The sequence below is a fragment of the Gossypium hirsutum genome, chromosome D09, assembly GCF_007990345.1.
Source record: "Gossypium hirsutum isolate 1008001.06 chromosome D09, Gossypium_hirsutum_v2.1, whole genome shotgun sequence".
Lineage (NCBI taxonomy): Eukaryota > Viridiplantae > Streptophyta > Magnoliopsida > Malvales > Malvaceae > Gossypium > Gossypium hirsutum.
The window spans coordinates 38,316,125-38,337,180 of NC_053445.1; the positions used below are offsets into that span (position 1 = coordinate 38,316,125).

The 21,056-nt window shown below is 33.8% G+C and overlaps 2 protein-coding genes and 1 long non-coding RNA gene across 5 annotated transcripts; 1 reads left to right on the forward strand and 2 right to left on the reverse strand.

Annotated features, from left to right (window-relative positions):
* Window positions 1-8,684: 8,684 nt before the first annotated feature.
* On the reverse strand, window positions 8,685-10,039 carry LOC107891574 (NDR1/HIN1-like protein 12). The gene is made up of 2 exons (XM_016816420.2): window positions 9,910-10,039; window positions 8,685-9,719 (listed from the first exon to the last, which is right to left on the reverse strand). The coding sequence occupies exon 2, from the start codon at window positions 9,681-9,683 to the stop codon at window positions 9,051-9,053; it is 633 nt and encodes a 210-aa protein (XP_016671909.1). The 5' UTR covers window positions 9,684-9,719; window positions 9,910-10,039; the 3' UTR covers window positions 8,685-9,050.
* A 765-nt stretch (window positions 10,040-10,804) lies between these two features.
* Window positions 10,805-12,875, reverse strand: LOC107891573 (uncharacterized protein At1g08160). Of its 3 annotated transcripts, none has more exons than XM_016816419.2 (3): window positions 12,728-12,875; window positions 11,926-12,622; window positions 10,805-11,036 (listed from the first exon to the last, which is right to left on the reverse strand). In XM_016816419.2, the coding sequence occupies exons 1-2, from the start codon at window positions 12,859-12,861 to the stop codon at window positions 11,932-11,934; spliced, it is 825 nt and encodes a 274-aa protein (XP_016671908.1). In that variant the 5' UTR covers window positions 12,862-12,875; the 3' UTR covers window positions 10,805-11,036; window positions 11,926-11,931. The 3 variants fall into 3 exon arrangements, with proteins under 3 accessions (XP_016671908.1, XP_016671907.1, XP_040956498.1); XM_016816418.2 differs by having other exon boundaries at window positions 11,926-12,640; XM_041100564.1 differs by having other exon boundaries at window positions 10,973-11,760; window positions 11,926-12,640.
* Window positions 12,876-18,799: 5,924 nt separating this feature from the next.
* Window positions 18,800-20,750, forward strand: LOC107891575 (uncharacterized). Its single transcript, XR_001682255.2, has 2 exons — window positions 18,800-20,279; window positions 20,382-20,750. It is a non-coding gene; the product is annotated as an uncharacterized lncRNA (long non-coding RNA).
* Window positions 20,751-21,056: the final 306 nt, after the last annotated feature.

Below are 21,056 nucleotides of genomic sequence, written 5' to 3' on the forward strand. Positions count from 1 at the left end.
AATATGGCACCCAGTGCCTTATCGGATAGTTCGAAGCAATAGTTGACACCCAGTGTCTCATCGGCAAAGCCGAAGAAAGTTGGTACCCAGTACCTCATCGGATCTATCCGAAGAAATAAAGTGACACCTGGTGTCTCATCGACTCAAGGTCAAAGTATCCCTAAACTCTTCCAATCCTATGGCATGCCAACTATATCCGACTTAGCCTGATTAGTTAATAGGGTCTCCAAATTCACAATTCAATTCAATTTCACTTTTTCACTTTCAATCACAATTCAATTCAAAATTCACTTTTCCATTTTCAAGTCAATATTCATTTCAATTCCTCACATATATTCATCATTCAATTGAATTTCTTTGAACTTAATAATAATACTTACCTTATATTTCACTTACCATACATATAAATTTAAATATAGCATTTAATAATAAGTAAGTTGAATTATAGTAATACAAACCCGGATTTGTTCGATTACTCCTCGAACTATTCAATATTCATAATAAAACCCTAATTTAAAACTTTTTACAATTTAATCCCTATAACACAAAAATTATAACTTCTTTTACAATTTAATCCCTTTTATCAAGTCTAATTAGAAATTCTATCAATCAAACCCCTAATTCAACATTTTGTTCAACATAAATTATATTCAAAAACCTAAGAACTTTCAAAAATTCAACTTAAATTCAACAAAACCTTGTTCTAAAGCTTCTAAAACATCAAAATTAAGAGAAAATGACTTAATTGGCTTACCTATTAAAGCTTTAAACCTTCAAACTCTAGTTTTTCCTTTCTTTCTTTCTTTTCGTTCTTTCCTTTCTTTTCTCCCTGTTTCGTTCTCTGTTTCATTTATTTTGTTTATTATTTTAGTTATTATTATAATAATATAATATTATACATATATACTTAAATAATAAGTAACACATGTTTTATTAATATATATGTATATTATTTTTACACATGCAATTATTATTACCATACACTTGTCTATTATCGTCACCATCCAATTGTCCTTAGTTTATTTATTTTTATTAATTTAATATTTTAATATAATAAAAATCTATTTACTTAAATAAAAATTAATTAAACAAATATATTACAATTGTACAAATATAATTATTACACATGTGTTTTATCATCACCCTACATTTGTCATAATTCAATTTATTTCTTAATATAATATTTGTAATATAATTAATTTAATAATATACTTTATAATTAATTTATATATTTATAAAATTAAATCATGTAAAAAAGATTTTTACAATCTTATGCCGCCTCAATTAGGACAAATGGCATAATTGTCATTTTGGTCCTTTATATTTTCTTTTAATCTATAATTCGACTTTTTCCCTTTATCCAATTCAGTCCTTTCTCCTAATTACCCTTAATTAAGCTAAATTCACTCAATTAAAACCTAATTAAACACACTACTAGACTCATAAATATTTCTAATAATTATTTACGAACTCATTTCATTAAGACGAAGGCCTGATAATGTACTTTTTTGATGCCCATGAATTTTAGGTCATTACAATAAGCTTTTTTGGACATTGACTACTCCAATGGAGTGTTGATTGATCTTGAACACCAGTAACTATACTTTTGATCATCTTTTTAATATTGTCTCAGAGACTGAGAGTGGCAAAACAAGTCAATTGCATTGCATGGTTTTTTTCTTTCATGTTGAGCTTTATTACGCCTCAAGGCTGATATTGGAATGATCATCCCCTATTTTCCTTGCTAACAAGTCAATTTTGCTGAGTGCAAAACCATTGTATAAGCTACTACTGAATTTGGTTGGAAAAAGCCATGGCCATATGTTTCAATTTGGCTTCCTTCATTAACCAAAAACTAATAAAAGAAACCTAATTTTGGTTTTAGTTCTCGTTCAAGTATGTTTGAGTGCAAAACTTGTGTTATAAAAGGGTTGTTTTTGAACATTGAAGTAACACAAACAATGATGTATGCCTTTTTTGTTTTGTTTAATGTGCAACATTTTCTCCATCTTATCAAAGGTGATCATGTTTAATGTAGAGAGGAATTGTAATTTTTAAAGTTTATTTTTTTTCTTGATTAACATATAATGTATTTGGAAATTTAAAGAAGATTTTTTTTTCTTCTAAATTAACATATAAATTTTTTATTTGAATGTGCAGGAGATGAAAATTAGGAAGTTGGAACTATTGGTATTGATGATTTATTTTTGCATGTCCGTAAATATTATAATGTACTATCTATTTAAACATATTATTATTGTAACCTTGACTGTAACGATCCAGTTTCCAATGGTATCAAAAAATGCAGTTTCGGGATCTCGTTTCCATAAATCGAGTCCATAAATATTAAATAAAAATATTTATGGAGTTATTACATAGGTGAATTGAATTTTAGATAGTCAATTTAGCCAAAATTGTGAGCCTAAGAACTATATTGTAAAGTCCAATTGCTATAGATTTTTAATTAGGAAATGACATGGAGACTTAAATTGCAATTAACCAAGGTCTAAAATAACAATTAGACCATGCATAATCATGAGTTGGTGGACGGTAAGGTTATATAGTCATAAACATGATTAAAATAAACTTTATTTAATTAAACTAAGATTAATTAACTTAATTAACCTAATAATCCTACTATAAAAGACCAAATTTGGTGGTTGGAAAGAGAATTCCACCTTCTTCAACCGAATGTGAGAAAGAAAAAGGATCTCCTCACCATGGTTAAAGGGTTTCAAACTTTTAACCTTAAATTCAAGTAAGTCCTTAACCATTTTCCTTTGATTTTTATAGATTTGAGGTGAGCTTGATTTAGCTAGCCCATTTACCAATTTGTAAAATTTTTAAAGTTTTAATAAGTTTTTATTGTTGAGTTCTTGAAGTTTTATGTGTTAAATTGATAGATTTTAAGCTTAGAAGTGAAAAAGGGACTAAATTGTAAAACTTAATTGATAGTTTCATACATTAGGGACCAAACTGAATGAAATGTAAAATTGAATATTGAAATAAGAAATAGGAGACCCCTAATTAATAATAGTTGAATCGGATTTTTATTTTTATTTTTAAATTGAAAGTTATGCTAGTCTCAGTTTTAGGGACTAAATTGAATAAATTGTAAAATATGTGTGACTTTGTAATTGATTGTGATTTGAGATGGAATCTAATATTATGTATTTTTGGATTATAATACGTAGCTAAAGATGACATGGGGATGTTGAGAGGGAAAGGAAAGACAATAATCAATGATGAGTAACTCGAACTTTCAATTTGTATTTCTATACTTTGAAACATCATAATTGTTGCATATTTACTCTGTTTTGCATGGTATAATATCATGGTAAGTTGAAAATAATTAATTTATTTTGAAATGCTATGTTTGAGATTGATTATCGAATAGAGGACTTGTGACAGCCCAAAGTTGACCCTAGTCGGGAAGTGGTTTCGGGACCGCTAAACCGAGTCACCAAAATGTTTGAATGTGATACTTATTGTCTAGAATATGTAATTATGAATGTGTGAAAATTTCAAGCTTCAATTTGGTTGATTTCATGTGAATTTAGTTAATAGGACTTATGTGAGAAAATTCTAAAATGTGATAGGTCAATGTGTGAGGACCTATTAGTGCATGTGGACAAAGGGGGGGACTTGCATGTCAAATTTCCCCCCTACTAGTAGTGGCCGGCCATGATGGGCATGATGCACAAGTGTGCAATTTATTTTATGGAAATTATGGCATGAGTATGGCACAAATAAGATATGTTAATTTGTGTCATAAAATGTTGGGATAAAACAAATAAAATAATAAAAAGGAGTATGGAGAATACAAAAAAAAATGTGTGTGTAGTTGTTTGTCCCCCCCATTGCCGTGAGCTAAAGAAGAGAAAGGAGAGAATTTTGTTCATCCTTTTCTCACCTTCATGCTTGCCGAAACTAGAAAGAAAAAAAACAAAGAAAAATTTTCTCATCCTTTGGTTCATCCTTGGCCAAAATTTTAAGGAGGAAAGAAGAAGAAAGGTGAAGAGATTCGGCCATGCATGTAGCTAGGCTAAGGTATGTTTGATGATGTTCCATGAGATGCATGCATGTTTTAGTTGTTAGCTTGAGTTCTACTTGGGCCATGGTCTAAATCTTGCTATGTGATGGAATTGGCACTTGACCATGGATGCATCATTCTTGGTTGGTGTTTGATGTTGTGGTGATGAGGCATGAGGATGAGTTAAGATTCGGCCTAGGTGGAGGTTGTGTTAATGCCATTGCATGCAAAATATGAGGCTTGTTAATGATGCATGTGATGATGGCTTGATGATTCTTGAACCTCCTTTTTAGCATTTTTGTGTGAGCACATATGTGCATTGGTTGCTAAATGGAGAAGAATCGGCTAGCAAGATGTGTGCTAAGGCCGAATGTAACTTTGCATGTTGATGAGCAATGCATGTGTTAAATCGATGAAAAGGGGGAGGATGCTTTACTAGTGTGTGTATATGTGTGTATTAAGTGTTGAGATCGACCCCAAAAATAGACATGCATATTCGGCCAAGGGGAAAGAAATTAGCTAATATGTTGTGTTGATGCATGATTTTTGCATGTATGAGACTTTAATGTCTAATGTATAAATATGGGCTAAGTGCCTTGTGTTCATCTTTTTGATGCCTAAATGATGAAATCAATTTATTTGTTTGATTAAGCTCAAGAGCAAAGGGGAAATAAATCCGATAAAGGGAAGGAAAAAGTGGTTGAATAGCTAGCGGAATCGTTCGACAACACCCGAGGTAAGTTCTTGAGTAAGAGAGCTTAAATTACAATGTGATTAAATCATGCTCTATGTGTGGCTATTGAGCCGAATGTGCAAGGACGATATGTGCCTTGTGTTTGAGTTTCGCAAATGAAAATGAAATATGAATGTGCATGATTAATTGAATGCTGTCCGGGCTAAGTCCCGAAGGCTTTGTGCTAAGTGAATATATCCGGACTAAGATCCGAAGGCCTTTGTGCGAGATACTAAATCCGGGTTAAGTCCCGAAGGCATTCGTGCGAGTTATTAAATCCGGGTTAAGTCCCGAAGGCATTCGTGCGAGTTGTTAAATCCGGGTTATGTCCCGAAGGCATTGTGTGAGTTACTAAAACCGGGCTATGTCCCGAAGGCATTTGAACGAGGAGCTATATCCGGTTAAATCCCGAAGGTACGTGATTTGGTAATGAATGAGCTTGCTGTAAAATTCCAGCGAATACTCGAAAAACATCCCAATATGGGGATATGTTACGTATGTGTTGAATTTAATCGAGCCCTTACAAATAAATGTTCGCTCAGTTGATAAACGAGCTACCGGCCTTCGGCTAAGTTAGTCTATTGTGTATGTACATAAGGGTTGTGAATGTTGTGAAGCAAGTTTGATATCGGTAAATTGCGTATTATGAAATATTCCATTTAGCTAAATGTGTGTTATTCTTAGTTTATGCTGGAATTTCTTGCTCAAAACTTACTAAGCATAAATTGCTTACTTCGTTCCATTGCTCCTCTGTTTTATAGATTTTTTTGGTTCTCCAGCTATCGGACTCGGGATCTTGACGTCGAAGTCGCCCACACTATCAAAGGCTCTTATGGGTACTCTTTTGGTTGAATTTTGATATGGCATGTATAGGACGACCCATTGTTGTTTTTCGAGTACTTTATGTGATGTATAAGTTTTGGATAGCCATGTGAAAATGGCTTATATGTGTTTAAGTATAATGTTATAATCATTTAGTGTGGATATGCTTGACAAGGATTGGCCACGGGGATGGTTAATCACTTTCATAAATTGTGCTATGTATGCAAAAAGGGCTAGTTGAACCATGAAATAGGTAAAGCCTACCTTAAAGGTAGATGCTGACAACAGCAGTGACGTAGATTTGGAAAATCACTAAAAATAGTAGGAATGGAATTAAATAGTGAATAAATTATGTAAACAAACCTTGAAGAATCTACTTTCATAGGAAAGTAACGAAACAATCATATGGACAGTACAGTAAGAGATATTCGGGTTCTTGTGGAACAGGGCCAGAACAGTTTCTGGATTCCCTGTTCCGCCTTTGGAAATTCACTATAAATTTACCAGAGATAATTAGGGGTCATACCATATATGTATGGATTCCTCTCTGAGTCTAGTTTCCATAGAAACAAACGGCATCAGTATTGAAGCTCTGTGTAGAGAGATATCCAAGTCGTAATGGGAAAAGGTCAGTGTAGTCGACCCCTGTAACATGGGAGACTTTGACTAATAAACTGTACTAATTGGCCCGACCAAAAATTCTAGAAAAAAATACATAGGTGGGGACATGAGTCTAGTTTCAGGGAAAAATCACCAAACTGATTTTCGAGTTGTGAAACTCAAGATATGATTTTGAAGCAACTAGTACTCAGACTAGGCAGTGTCTGGAAGGAAATTTTTCAAAGTTTGTTAACATCTCGTGTCCGACTCCGGTGTCGGTCTCGGGTTCGGGGTGTTACAGGACTAAATTGAAATGAATGGAAAATAGTGTAACTCAATGATTATATGAAATTGGCATTGAATTGGGCTGAAATGTGTTATTTTATATGATGAAATGATGAATAGATTGATTAATTGAAAATGACGAAATGTGAATTGACTTGTATGAGAAATTGAGTAGTTGGTTACCCTATTAACTATTCGGATAGAGTCGGATATAGTTGGTATGTCATAGGATAGATTGAGTACGGGTTACTTCGACTATATGTCGATGAGTATTGGGCATAATTTGTACTTCAGTTATACCAATGAGCGTTGGGTGCAATTTGTTTACTTCAGATTTTTCGATGAAGCACTAAGTGTCAAATTGGTATGTTGGTTGGATCCGTATATCTGTTGAAGTCTGAGTCAAGTTAATAGGGGAATAATATTATGCATATATATTGCGAATTGGTTGAATGATGATTGGAATTGATTATATGCTACTAAGGTGATTTATAAGCACTTATATATGACATTAAATGTCGAGGTATGTAAAAGATTACGCAAAATGAATAACAAGTCAAAAAGTTAATTCTGTAAGGTTTGGGATGAATCATTTGACTTGATAATGAAAGGTTGCATGATTATTTGTTATAAGTAGGTATTTATGTAATTCATTAAGCATTGAAATTTTGGTATGCAATTGACTATATCGTGTGTTAACTTGTTTTGAATTATTGAAATATCACTAAGCTTTACCGCTCAGCGTACAATTTTGTTTTCCATACGTAGGTTAGGTACAAATCAAGATCTCGAGCATGAACTTCAATATCCCGTCAGAATCTTGAACTAAACAATGTTTGTAAACCTCTTTTGTTAGTAAATGACATGTACCTAGTAAAGTCATTTGGTATTTTGCTATGCTTAATGATGTTGAATTTTAATGTCTGACATTGGATTTAATCATATGAATACAAAGTTAGTATGTGAGTTTATTATATGGTTTTGTAAAGTATAAAAGATGCCTTAGTAAATGGTATTTGTGGATAACATGTATGTATACATATTTTGAATGAAATGTGTTAGATAGTTTTTAGGTATTAAGGCATAGGCATATTGATAGATATTGGATTAATATGCTTGAATTGATACTTGAAGGATATGTAAATTGTCGGCCTAAGAGATGAATATGTATAGAGAATGTTTGGAAAGAAATTGGAGATTGATTTTCAATATGAATTGCAAAAACACTATGTGACATCGCGATGAGGAATGACCTGTAATGTCACAGCGAGACGAGGAACCCCATTGTCTCGACAGGGCCAACACAGTAAGTGACATCACGACGTCGAGTGGCTGACGTTGTGATGTGACAAACTGTTGGCAATGCCATGACATCAATCCTGTATTTTGAATTCTTTACAATTAGGTTTTATTTCTATCTTGGGTTAGCTTTAGGGCTTTCGTAAGCTCGTGTAAGACTCGAAAATGATTGTATGTCGTATTAAATGCATGTTTTGGTTGAATTTAATTATCTAATAGTATAATTTTAATTGCAAATGATCGTAGTTGCTTTGGCAACAGATGTGACATCCTATAACTTGAACCCGACGATCGGGTCGGGTATGGGGTGTTACATTGACTATGTAAACTTGATATTTAAATTTAATAATATTATTTATTTATTTTTATATCTTATCTAAAAATATCTATTAATGAGTATTTTAGTTTTTTTTACAACTTAGATTATTTATTGAATTTTTTTTTGAAATGTTAAGGTAGATATAAAAACCGAGATAGAATAACTGAAAAAAAATTTAAAATGTGATTGATTATGTAACAAAAAAGTAACATAAATTATAGGAGACAAAATTGGGACAAAATTTTTGTAACAAAAATTTAAAATTGTAACAGAATTTAGCTTAATTTAACAAATTTCAGTGACGGAAATTATAAACAAATTGTGATGGAAATTTCATCAGAAATTTAGTGACGGATTTGTCATCCTTGATGTTATAGTGAGGGGGTATAGTGACAGAAATTTCCGTCTCTAAATCAACAGTGACAGATTTAGTGCATCTTTGTCTGTCACTGTTGCCTCAAATTTTGGTAGTGATAATTGTTAAAATTTTTTAAATGGGATTCATAAGTATTGGAATTTCTTGTTCTCAACATAACAGTAGCAATGAGGGACTTGTTCCAACTATACCAAACCACAATAAATCCAAAGCTATGTAAAGCAGGTGAAGTAATCATTTTTCATTAGTATGTCCCAAGACATACAATAACTGCATCTGACACGTATTGACAAATGTTTTACAGTTGAAGAACATTGCTGGGACCTGGAATTGGTCTTACGGGGTAATCCCCCAGAATATGAACAATGTTTCTCAACTCAACTGAATGAGTTTCCCAATTTTTACTGTTTAATTTAACCTTACAAAACCTGAGTCCAATTCCTCGATATCCAAAATCTAGAATATAGAGATTATATGGCCAGATATGGTACCCCAAAACGTTGTGGGCAAAGACTAATGTAAAAGTACTGAATACCAGAATGTGATTATATGCTGAAAGAGTCATATAAACAATAATAATTAACTAGTTAAGTAGAGAAATGTCGACACTGCAACTTTGAACAAGCTGATACTTCATAGCTACACCAACTTGGATGGCCTTAGTTGGACCGGTAAAGGAAATATGAACTGGACAGTTAATGTTTATTTGATACCGACCTGAAATCCAAGTCCCCACCTTCCATTTCAATTGGCCGAAGGCTTTGACGTTGAGCAGCACCATCCCAGCATTCATGTCCTGGTTCAACCCGACCTCAAGAAATGGAGCCACAGGCACCGCATTGCCGTACAATAATGGGGACCAAACAGTGACGTCCTGGTGGCCCTGGTAGGTTCTGGGGATCAACGTCGGTAAAGTTATCTGCTGGTTACGGTATGATGCCAAGACATCGAGTTTGTGGTAGTAAATGCCGATCCTTTCGTTGGGGTTCCTCGAAACTAAAGTGATCTGCATGTTTGAAGTGAGGTAGTTGGGAGCTGTAAGGTTGAAAGCATAGATGGTTACATCTTGGAGAATGAAATGGGGTTGGGTAGGGTGCAGAATTGCCCAAACAAGGAAAACAACGATGGCAAAGACGATTAAGAACCCGAAAATGGCTACCGCTACACGCTTTGCGAGCTGCTGCTTGTCGTCGTGGCGGCCGCAGTCATCAGCCATGGTTTCCGGTGGTACTCCAGCAGCAGCTGAAGAAAGCTTTAGCAAGAGAGGGAAGCAAAAGTACAATGGACGTTAGATGGGTGTTAAGGTATGGGTTTTGATGGAGTGACGCTAATTTAATGTGGTAGCAAATAGATTTGGGCTATGTGTATGATTGGGAATTGGACATTAAAGTGAAATGGGGATATGATGGGTGGTGCAAAATGAGGGATATGAGAGTGTGTACCTTATCTTGGTGGGTGCATGACTCTTTCTACAACTTCAAGGCAATTGTCCCATTAGGACCCATCGTGAATCCAATTCTTGGAAGCAGAAATATGCTGATTTCTACTGGGGTAAGATAGTTTTCACTCTCAATTTTTTTAATAAAAAAAATCTTGGCTCGCGGGGCACATTAAATAACAATCTGGAGTAGGCATGATGATTAATTAGTAATTATGATGTGCAGTTTGAACATGAATTTTGTGGCTGTAGATAAAATATTTTGTCAATAATTCATATGCAAAATTGATTCCAATATTCCAAAACAATTGATATTATTGGTTTTTGTTTTTCTATCAGCAACAAATAGATAATCTAATTTTGTTTTCAAACCTGCTCTTGAGGGTTTGCATCAATGATGTATTGTACATGCAATTCCAAGATTGGGCCAGATTTTGAATTTCAAAGTAATTGATTCCAGTAATGGGGTAAGGAGTCACAAAAAGGAAGACGAGAAAAACAAACATAGGTGACTGGAAAAAAGGCATGCTTGTTGGTTTCGAGAGATGAAAACCGGGTAATTGAATGGAAAGTAAGGTACGTGCATCTTCATATTGTTTGATTTGTCTCTTGATGCTTGGAAAGTGTAGACAGAAGAATGTGGAAAGGTACACTAAGCACAGCCGCATGTGATGGTTTATGAGGTAGAATAAAATTAGTTGACTGATCAATTCATGAAAGGGTACATGTTGAGATGTTCTTGTAGATGATGAATTAATTCCGCAGAATAAATCTTTTCTTGTGCTGTTGATTTATAAGTAAGCCTTACTAAGTCTTTTGATTCAGTTTCTCAAAATCATCCAGTGCAATTGCGTGTTTAAGGGAAGAGTGGTAAATTTAATGTCAAAATGAAGGATAAATTAATAAAAAGTTACCATTTCATTTCTATAAAAAAATAGATAGCTTTTTCATTATAAACAAACCGCTTATTCAAATCCATTCATAAGAAAACTTATAAGAGTATGGAGAGTGCAGATTAGTAATATCTGCCCAAATCAATTGCTTCAGTTTCTAACTACTATTTCTTCCTTCTCTCAACAAGTATCTGCAGTAGAGTTTAGGTATAGTTTGTATGACTGTACCAGCATTCTCCTGCACAATCCAAACCCAAATTGTGAAAAAAGATGATATTACGGCATATCCATCATCGTCCTGTCTATAAGTTTTACGAACTAAACTACCATGATAGGGAGTTAAAGCCAAAAACATAAACCAGAGGAAGATAAAACCAAGAAAGTATAGCTAAAAGAGTAGAAAGAAGCAAAGTGTTCCTAGTATTGAAAATTGAATTGCCTATGAAAGATTTTAAACAAGGTACCTAGGGCTGGAGAGACATATCTAAGTCAACATACACTAGTAAAACAGAGAAAGAAGAGCAGCTTTCTTATTAGTATTAATGTTCAAATATGATCGGACTATGGTTTCCTTGGTAAATATGGAAATCAAGACAAGGTCCAACAATCGAACAAGCAAAGAAAAAAGGATAAAACTACTAGAATCATGTAAGTTATGAGTGCCCAAACCCAATCCAGTATGTAAAAATGTTACCTAAACTATCTGGAATAGGCAGGAGTTGTCCAGTATTTGCACTGAGACCAAGTTTCAATCGGAGACTTGACAACAAGAACACTAAATCAATGACTGGGTTGACTAGATTTGCTCGAATTTATGCATGAAAAAGAGTAAAAATACCGAGTCCGGATTCATCCAATATTTTTAACTAAATCCTTCCAAATATCCCAGCTTTTTGGCCATCCGGGATCAAGGGTAACATCAGTTCATTATCAACAACAAGGGCCCCTACAAATATTGGCTTCTACCATTGGAAACAAGTCAAACAAGAATCGGGCATTAGCAACCAATTTGGTGGGATTTTGGTCACTCTCAAAGCAATGAAATGGTTAAAGGTTCAAAACACTACACATACAACGCTCTAGTACCATAATATTCAAATAAAATTAAACTAAACGTAAAAACTCACCGTAAATCAACCAACGAGGCAACTTTTGGGTCCACCGGTCATCCTCCCTGACGAAACGGCTAGCGTTACGTCACCGCACCAAACCCTAAGAACCCTCCGCCGTCCTCTCCACCCAGAGTATCGAAACGCCACGTCCGCCACCATCCCGACGTTGAACTTGACCTCGCCGCGAGTCCTCTCCCCATTCATCGCATCCACCACTTTCCCCTCCACGAAAGAATCCGCCAGGGAAAAGCTCGCGTCCAACGTTCTCACGTCGCCCGTGCCCTGCGAGAAGGGCTCGATCCTCGTCTCGGTCAAGAAGTAGTCCTTGTGGAAAACTGACGAAACGACGTCCGCATAGGTGATGGAGAGTTTCTTGTTGGGATTGGAGACTTGGAACTGAGCGTTCCAGGTGGCGGTCACGCGCTGGTTGGAGGCGTTGAAGTTGGAGAGGGAAAGGGATTGTATTGAGAAATCGGGGAGGTGAGGGCGGAGGACGAGCCAGAATATGAGGAGTGTGATGCCGAATATGAACAAGAGGATGGCCATGGCGATGATGAAGAGGCGGAAGAAGGTGGGACGTTGGTTTTGAGGCGGAGGCGGTTGGTAGTAAGGGTATGGGTTGGGGTGAACGTAAGGGCAGGCAGTAGCGGAGGTGGCGGGTGGTGGCGGAGCGCAGCCATTAACGTTGTGAACTGGGTAGCCGATTACAGGCCTGGAAGAATCTTGCATTCTTTTTATATATATAAAATAAAAAATCAAGACTTCAGGAAAAACTAAATTAGTGGGTTAAACTTAATGGGTATTAACAAGAAATTACCTAATGTAGAGATTGCGTGAATTCAACGAGGTAGAAAATTGAAAAAAATGGACTTTAGGTAAAACCAAAGTAAAGATCTTATGAATTTGGGAAGAAGTGACGTTGAAATTCATGCTTATGTCTTCAATTTCCATGGAAAATACGCGGAACAGAAAATACCATTTTCTAAATATTACTTAAACTTCAAATTTCATATTTTAATTAGGTTATATTTTGCCATAAGTCCCTATACTATTTGAACTTTTTAAAGTTCAGTTTTTATTTTTCGGATTTCATAATTCAAGTGCAATTTTTAACAATGTTAAAATTACTTTGTTAAATCCAAATTTATTATAATATCTTTTTTTTAGTTACATGGCTACTAAGTGAATATTCTTTAATAATAATTTAACTTTGTTAACAATTACTTAATTTTTAAAATCTAAAAAGTAAAAGGATTAAATTCTAAATTTTTAAATAGTATAGGAATTTATGACATATTTTAATTAAAACTTATGGAATTTTATTTATCAGTATTCTTATTTACTAATTAGTTAATGAGAATATCCTTATATATATTGATACCTATGTATAAAATAAATTTTGATATCTATTTATTAAATAAATTCCAAGTATTGAAAATTAAGTGCACGGTTTTCTATCTGTAATAGAACAATAAAGAGACACTATGTGACAGTCTGATGGTCAAGGGTGTTCACTGTCCTAGGTGTGGTTTGGGTTCAAGTCACGCTGGTCGCGTTTGTTGTTCGGGTTTTACCTTGTTATTGTAATTCACAAAAAAAAAGAACAATAAAGAGTGGTAGGGGTTGCCCATAAATCCGATCCAAGAACTAGAATTATTAGTAAAAATAGAATTTTCGGGAGATATAGAAAGATGCAAAACTCTATATAATAGAGGAAGATAAAATTCGTTTTATTTGTCTCTCCAAATTCGAGTTTCATTTCACAGAAGGGAAAATTCACTTTTTATCTTGTTGCTAGAGGTTTACTCATCCACATAATTTATTTTTCGACAATTTCATTTTTTGTCACAAAGTCAAAGCCTGATAAACTAACTAACTACCTTTTCAGTACAAATAAAATAATTTCACTTAAGACTCTGCTTGCTTGAATTTTGATTGTATCTCGATCTAATCTTTTTCGCCCCTTCCCGCGGCAATAACTAGAATTAAAAAAGAAGGGAATGTTAACGCATCCGAGAAGAAATGATTGATCTCTATTAATAAACCCGCTAAAGAACCGAATTGGAGAGTACTTAGTACCAGTGCTACGGAAAGATATGTTTTTAGATCTCGCATTTAAAATCCTCCTTCTTTATCGTATTACATTATGGTAATACATATTTAATCGTATGTATGTGTGGTTAAAGCCCACTTGGATTTGTCTATTTGTACCCAAAATTCCTAATTCAAAAATCAAATTTAAATGTACAATGATTCAATAGATAAGATTTTCCCTTTTTTAAAACAACAAAACAAATTAGGTCCTTTTTCGCTTGAGAATTCCCGTTAAAAATATTCATTTATTATTCATTATATGATTGTTATATGATATGAGATCAAAAAGAGGAAATGGAAAGATCATTTTTGTATATCAATAGATGAAATAAGGGTGTGGAAAACAAGATATGGATTCTCTACAATGACATTGTAGGCAAATTGAAAGGGATGTAGCGCAACTTGGTAGTGGGTTTGTTTTGGGTTCAACATGTCACGGGTTCAAGTCTTGTCATCCCTACCTATTACTTCTCCTTTGAGCAGTAAAGAGAGAGTTGTTTTAGATTGATTAAAATTATAAGCATACATAATCTATCATTTTCTCATATTATATATGATATATGATAGTATAGGTGCGTGCAATGTATTGGGGTTACAAAATAAAAGAATCCTCTTTTTTACTGTATTATTTATTATGATAAGAAAGCGCTCTTAGTTCAGTTTGGTAGAACGTGGGTCTCTAAAATCCAATGTTCTAGGTTCAAATCCTACAGAGCGTGATTTTGCTCTTGTTAGGTAAAAAATTACACCAAATTGAAAAAAAAAATGAACACAACAATTCGAATTTGACCTCCTTGGAATTAATGGTTTAAAAATATATATAATTTATTATTCAACTTATAGTTTAATTGATTGAATTTGGTGTGGTTTAATTTAAAATTATTCAAAAACTAGGTTTTTTTTAATTTTGAAATATTTTTTAATAAATTATTAGCCAATAGAATAAGGTATTTCTATTTTCTAATTGGCGTAATGACAAATTTGGTCACTAATATTTGTATATTTTGTCAAAATGACCCTAATTGTATTTTTGAGTTATTATTATTATTATTATTATTAACCTTTTTTTTTTCCAAATTGTAATTTTTAACATGTTTGATAAATGTACTGTCAAAGAAGTTAACAGGGATGATGTTAAATTTCATATGTGGAATATTTTAAATATGGTGTAATTTATTACTTAGATAAACCAATAGAATAATTACTCATAGAAAATAATAAAAAAATAAATGAATAATACATGAAATTAAAAAAAATACTCTTAATTAAAATAGAATAAATGTAATGTCTAAAAACTAGTAAAACTCACCAGATAAAAAAAAACACTTTCACAGTAAACAAAAGTCTAAAAGATTGAAACCTTGAATCAATAGAAATTTAATTGAGTATTGAAATCAAACTGAAATATTCAATCAAGAGGCAAGAGGTCTCTATTACTAAGCTTTGAAGAGGCAACAACTTCAGGCGAAGCAAAATTAGTTAGTGTTTCCTAACTAATTGATTGGGTATTCTGATAATTTGGGTTTAGGCTTATGAAATTTGGTGTTTAACTTAATTTTTTATACGAGTATTTGTTGAATTGAATTTAGGATTTTGAAATCCCAAATTTTGAAATTCAAAATTGAATATGGTATTACTGATATTGATTAAGAATAGAGATCCTAAATTTATATAATGTCTCTATTGATGGTTATTGACAAGGATAATCCAAGAGAAGTACATTTTCGACGAGTTAAACCATGTCAAAAGGTATGCATTTAACATCATCTACCTTGTGAATGAAATGTGGAATGATGAAAACTTTGACATGTTTTTATGATAATGTGTTGGGCATGTGATGGTTTGTATTGTATTTATTTAATGACATATCAAATAAAATTTTAAAATTTTCATTATCGAAGGTGTTGTTGTAGCTTCGGCATCGACAATTTTTAACTAATTGATCTTCTGCAACAAACAAACAAAAACAAATTTAATCAATAAAATCATAATTATAAGTTTAATATTTACTAAATTATTTGCAACTTGTGGTTCTGTATTGTGCAGCGGATGAGTCTGCAAGAAATAAAAAAAAAACATTTAATCGACTAATATGACATAGATCAAGTATCAAGTAAAATCATATTTATAGATGTAATAATTACTAAATTACTTGCTTCTTGAGGCTGGGTTTGAAATCAATCAATTTTTCTATTTATTAAATAACATATAAAATCAGTATTATAAACCTTAAATAATAGTTACTTGCTACAGACATCTTCGTTTATTATGACCCTCAAAGACTCTACATGTCATTATCAATCCAACCCTACTAAGTTGTCTAGTTTTTTTTTTTCTTTGGTTCATCTTTTGGCTTCCTCCTATTTTTCTTTACCTTTTCAGGCATCTTTTTGTCAATTGGTGGGAGAACAGGCTCAATTCCAGACTTGACCCATTCATGTACTCCATATGATAGGCTACAAAAGATATGCATATGCTTCTCGTAGGTTTCTTTATAGTAGCGTCGATTCAAGTAGTCATTTGGTTCACCACCCATATGCCATATGGCAGCACAACCATGTGGACTAGGCAAGCCAGTTAATTTCCAACTCCTACAACTACAAGCTTTCTCTTCAAAGTTCGTTGTGTATTGTTTTCTTTCCTTTTTTCACCTTATAACCATTATCACCATTCCATACCATCTGCCATTCAACACCAGCTCTTTTATATTGATCAAATTTTTTCTTCACTAAAGGACCATTATTCTGTTTCTAGTTACTTGCCATCCTCTCGTTCACTCCTTTTTTGCCCTTCTACATCGGATAAAGGTCACATTCACCTGAAATTCTGAAGCTACCCTTTGTTGAGTCTCCTTCAACTTCATTTTTGGATGGTTTCTTATAGTTGCTTCAAAATGGCATGCAATTATAGCAACATTGACCATTTTTGTTCTTGAAACTCACACAACAATTATGCTCCTCCTATAAGTAGGTCACGTGCAGACACTTTGACTTCTATTATAACTTGTAGATATTCTCCAAGGACATTTCACAGAGGCAATGCACTTAACCTTAATCTGTTTTGGTTCATTTGTGTGACAATCTTCAACTCCCTTCTTGAAACCTTCAAATAATTTCGAATGGCAGCTTTGAAATCTTTTCCATCTCTAAAGAGCATCTTTAAACATAATTTTGGATTTTCATGGTTTGGATTGTATACTGGAAACTTCCTTCTTCTCCTTGCACCATGTTCATGTTCATCCTTAGAACTAAACACTACTATGCTACCATGGTCATCAGACTCATAGTAATCTGTCTCATGACCATTTGCCTCTCGTATACCTTCATCATGCGCTTCTTGGGGCTTCTACATCATCCCAAACATCATTTTCAAGTTCGCATACCGTCCTCTCCCTATTAGCATTAATATTATAATTTCTTACAGATTTTCCTCTAAAGCTTTTCAGCTTATCTAGCAGCTTGCAACTCCTCATCCCCTTCACCATCTGAAAGGTATTTAACATTAATCATACAAACTTCATCAGCATCTTGCTAGTCGACAACCTCCCCGCTCACCAGCCACCTCAAAAGCCCCTTGACCAACACCCTTACCATCCCCCTCGTTAGTCCCTTCAGTAGCTCCCAAAACAACCCTTTCAAGAGCTCCTACATAATCATTCTCAGAAACATATGATGCATTGTTTTGTCTTGTTTTACAAGGGGCTCAGTTAATAATAAAGATTGATTATTTAAAACAAAAAAAAACTATCTATTTCATGATCCATGTATAAGTCAATAGCAAAATGCTTGTTCAACATATCTATGGTGCTGTTATCATCCCATACTATTCTAAGCCTGCCATCCAAATTCCCACTATCAGGCACATAAAAGTAAATAATTTTCACAATATGGAATTGCAAACCTTTTTTGTACTATATTACATAACTCAAAGTAGGATATGCTATTAGGATCCTCTTTTATCTTAAGCTTACTCCCACCAACATACCTAAGATATGGGTCACACACAAAATGTCCACCCATAATATTCATCATTGCACATCTGCATTTAAATAGAAAATATAATTTAAAAAATTTCTACTATACACATCTACATATTATTAAATAAGTAAATACATCAAATTAAGAATACTAAATGCACTCTAATTGTTTATCATAATATTGTCATTTTTCTTGTTAGTTGACTTGTGACATCAACTTAATAAATGACATTGAAATGTAAAAGAATATTAAAACAAAGTTTTGGTTGAAGTGGCCGTAAAAGAAAGATTTTATAAATGCTAGTGGTATGAGTTTAAATATCAACATTTGTAATTTTTTTATTATTTTTAAAAATAAGAAAAAAGACAAAAGTACACTTGTAATAATATAATTTATTTAAAATATGTAAGGTTATTTTAATAAATTTTTTACTACATTGGTGTCAAGTTGACTCGTGACACTAACAATAATTTGGGTGTCCCATAATTTAATTGATTCTTTGATGAATTGAGTTTAGTCATTATGGCGCAAGTATTATTTTTTTCCACATGTTTTAGTCATAAGTTAACTATAAACTAATCACAATTGGTAATTTTTAGCCACTCATATAACTTATTTGTGACAAAGAGCTTATTTTTTACAATAATTTCCACTACTCATCCTTTTAATTTTAAGTTTAAATTTATAATAACTATTTTAACATATATATAATAAGTTTTTCTTTATATATATTACATTAGTAACCAATAATAACATGTATTTATTTATGTTTTTTTGGGTAGAAAAAGTAAGATAACAAACTAAGCGGAGACCATTATTCTCTTCCCCACTCCACTGTCATCATCTTGTAAGAGTAGCACTAATTCCTAAGGAGACTGATGTATCACACACATCCCATGCGGCCTAACCAAAGCTAATGTTGCCATCCCATCCGCTACTCGATTCCATTCACGGTAGGAATGGACCACTTGCAGGTCCCGTTCTCGTCAAAGTAGATTTGTGATCAAACACACCAATGCATTAGGAGATGCCATACATGCTTTCTTTCCCGATAAATGAACCACATCCAAGTTATCTACCACTAGTATAACTTTTCTCATATCACATGCACAACATAAGCCATCATAGATTCCCTACAACTCAGCATTAATAACTGGACATGTTCCACACCCTCGTGCAAAACCCAATAGCCATTGGCTATTGCTATCCCATATGAACCCACCAGAGTAAGCCAAGCCCGCAGCAGCCCTTAGTGCACCATTTGCGTTCACTTTATGCCATCCACCTAGAAGCTTCTCCCATCTAATTATTCGATTTATTTGCTGACCTCTACTATCTTATAGCTGGTTTACAAATGTCAAGGTAAGTCGCGCCTCATCCCGCATTCTAAAACTTTTCTCAATCACCCTTTCAGCATCAACATAGTTGGGATCGAATCCTCCTCAACCAAATATTCCAACAAACAAAACCAAAGAGCAAAATACCCATTCCTTGATCTCCATTGACAAAAACTCAGCTAAGTACCAGTCCACACCACAGTGATTTAGTCGCAAAATATTGGTGTAGCACATGGTTGATAACTTTTATAACATTCCTACAAAATTAGTAAACCCATGCTTTTGTCTATCATATCAGGATATTGCCCCTCCTGGGAGACCACCACATTACCTTCGAAAAACTAGATCTTCAAACCATCATTCCATGAAGCAAGTTCTCCCACTTGCTTAGTATGAGCCAGCCACGTATACTTAAAAGATAGCTTGGCACCACCCACATCCTCCAACTCCATGTCGTCCTCATTCTGAACCTCTTTAAACTTCACCCTTTTGGTGGCTTGTTGAATCTCTGGCAGCTTTGGAGAGCTCGGCCGTTCCAAGCTAGCGAGAAGAGGGAAAGACTTCGACATCTTTTTTTTTATATCTTCTCTTACTAATTTTCTAGGTGTTTATTTATGCTTTAATTAATGAAAAATTTCATCATTTTCTTATGGGCCAAACAGGCCCAGAAGAATTTGTGCACTGAAATATGAAAGCTCTTATGTGTCTTGAATTACGAATTTGCCACGTCTTAAAACCCTGACAGTTTCCGGGTACTAAAATCTCGTTACTCTTGATCATAACCGCCGCCGCCATTATTCTTCCTCTCAATCCTTGATTCAAAAATTGCAGCCCTTCTTCAATGGCGAAGAACAAAAGAGAACGAAACCAAAAATCGCAACCTTCTCTGGCAGATGGCGATTCCGTTGCCTCCTCAAAGAAACGCTCCAAAGCTCCTAAACACCACCAAAAGCAAGACAAAGTAATACTGAGCCGTTTCCCTTCTTTTTGTTTTTCTTATTTCTTCTTTCGTTTTTTAATTTTTATCTAAATGTGTTTTCTCGTTTTATTTGTTTGTTTTCAGTGCAGATGCTTTCGACGGGGATAAGCTCGAAAATCTTGAAAGAGGCGCTTCTTCAGCAGAAGGAAATAGAAGATGAAGCCTCAGGGGGGAACGTTAGGAACGCATTTGGTTCGGTTGAAGAAGAGCATAATAACCACGAAGAAGAAAAAGAAGAGGATATTGACAATTTTGGTGGATTTTTTGAGGCCCAAAGTCAATTTGGCAACTACGAAGTAAGTTTATTTAATGTGATCATATATTTTTTCAGGTTGCTTTTTGATGTTAAATTGTTCGAGATGATCCTTTTGTGGGAAAGATGGGTGATTTTGTTACAATTTAACTATTTTCTCATTTTTAATCTAATTGTAGCATGATTTTTCTGTTGAGCAATTTTCAAGTAAATTAGCAAATAGTAGAAAGGAATTGGAAAAGCTGCAACACTAATAATCAAACGGAGCCCGTCAAATGGAGCCCGTGTCTCTGTCCGTGTGGACGAAAATAGATCATTTCCAAGTCACATTTCTCACCCAATTTGTATTCCACCTACATTAACACTTTAACACATTCACAAACCAATACAAGTCATTCAAACCAAGCCAAAACTAAGTCTTATGCATGACATATTAATATATATGTTCAAGTATCCAAACTTATCAAAATAATCATACACGCATATATGCATATTTTACTAATTAT

Excerpts from the sequence above, each read along its gene's own strand:
- LOC107891573 (XM_016816418.2), bottom strand. The coding sequence starts at position 12,861 with ATGGAAATTGAAGACATAAGCATGAATTTCAACGTCACTTCTTCCCAA. Across the intron at positions 12,641-12,727 it reads TCACGCAATCTCTACATTAG|AATGCAAGATTCTTCCAGGC; the intron begins GTAATTTCTTGT and ends ATATATAAAAAG.
- LOC107891574 (XM_016816420.2), bottom strand. The coding sequence starts at position 9,683 with ATGGCTGATGACTGCGGCCGCCACGACGACAAGCAGCAGCTCGCAAAG.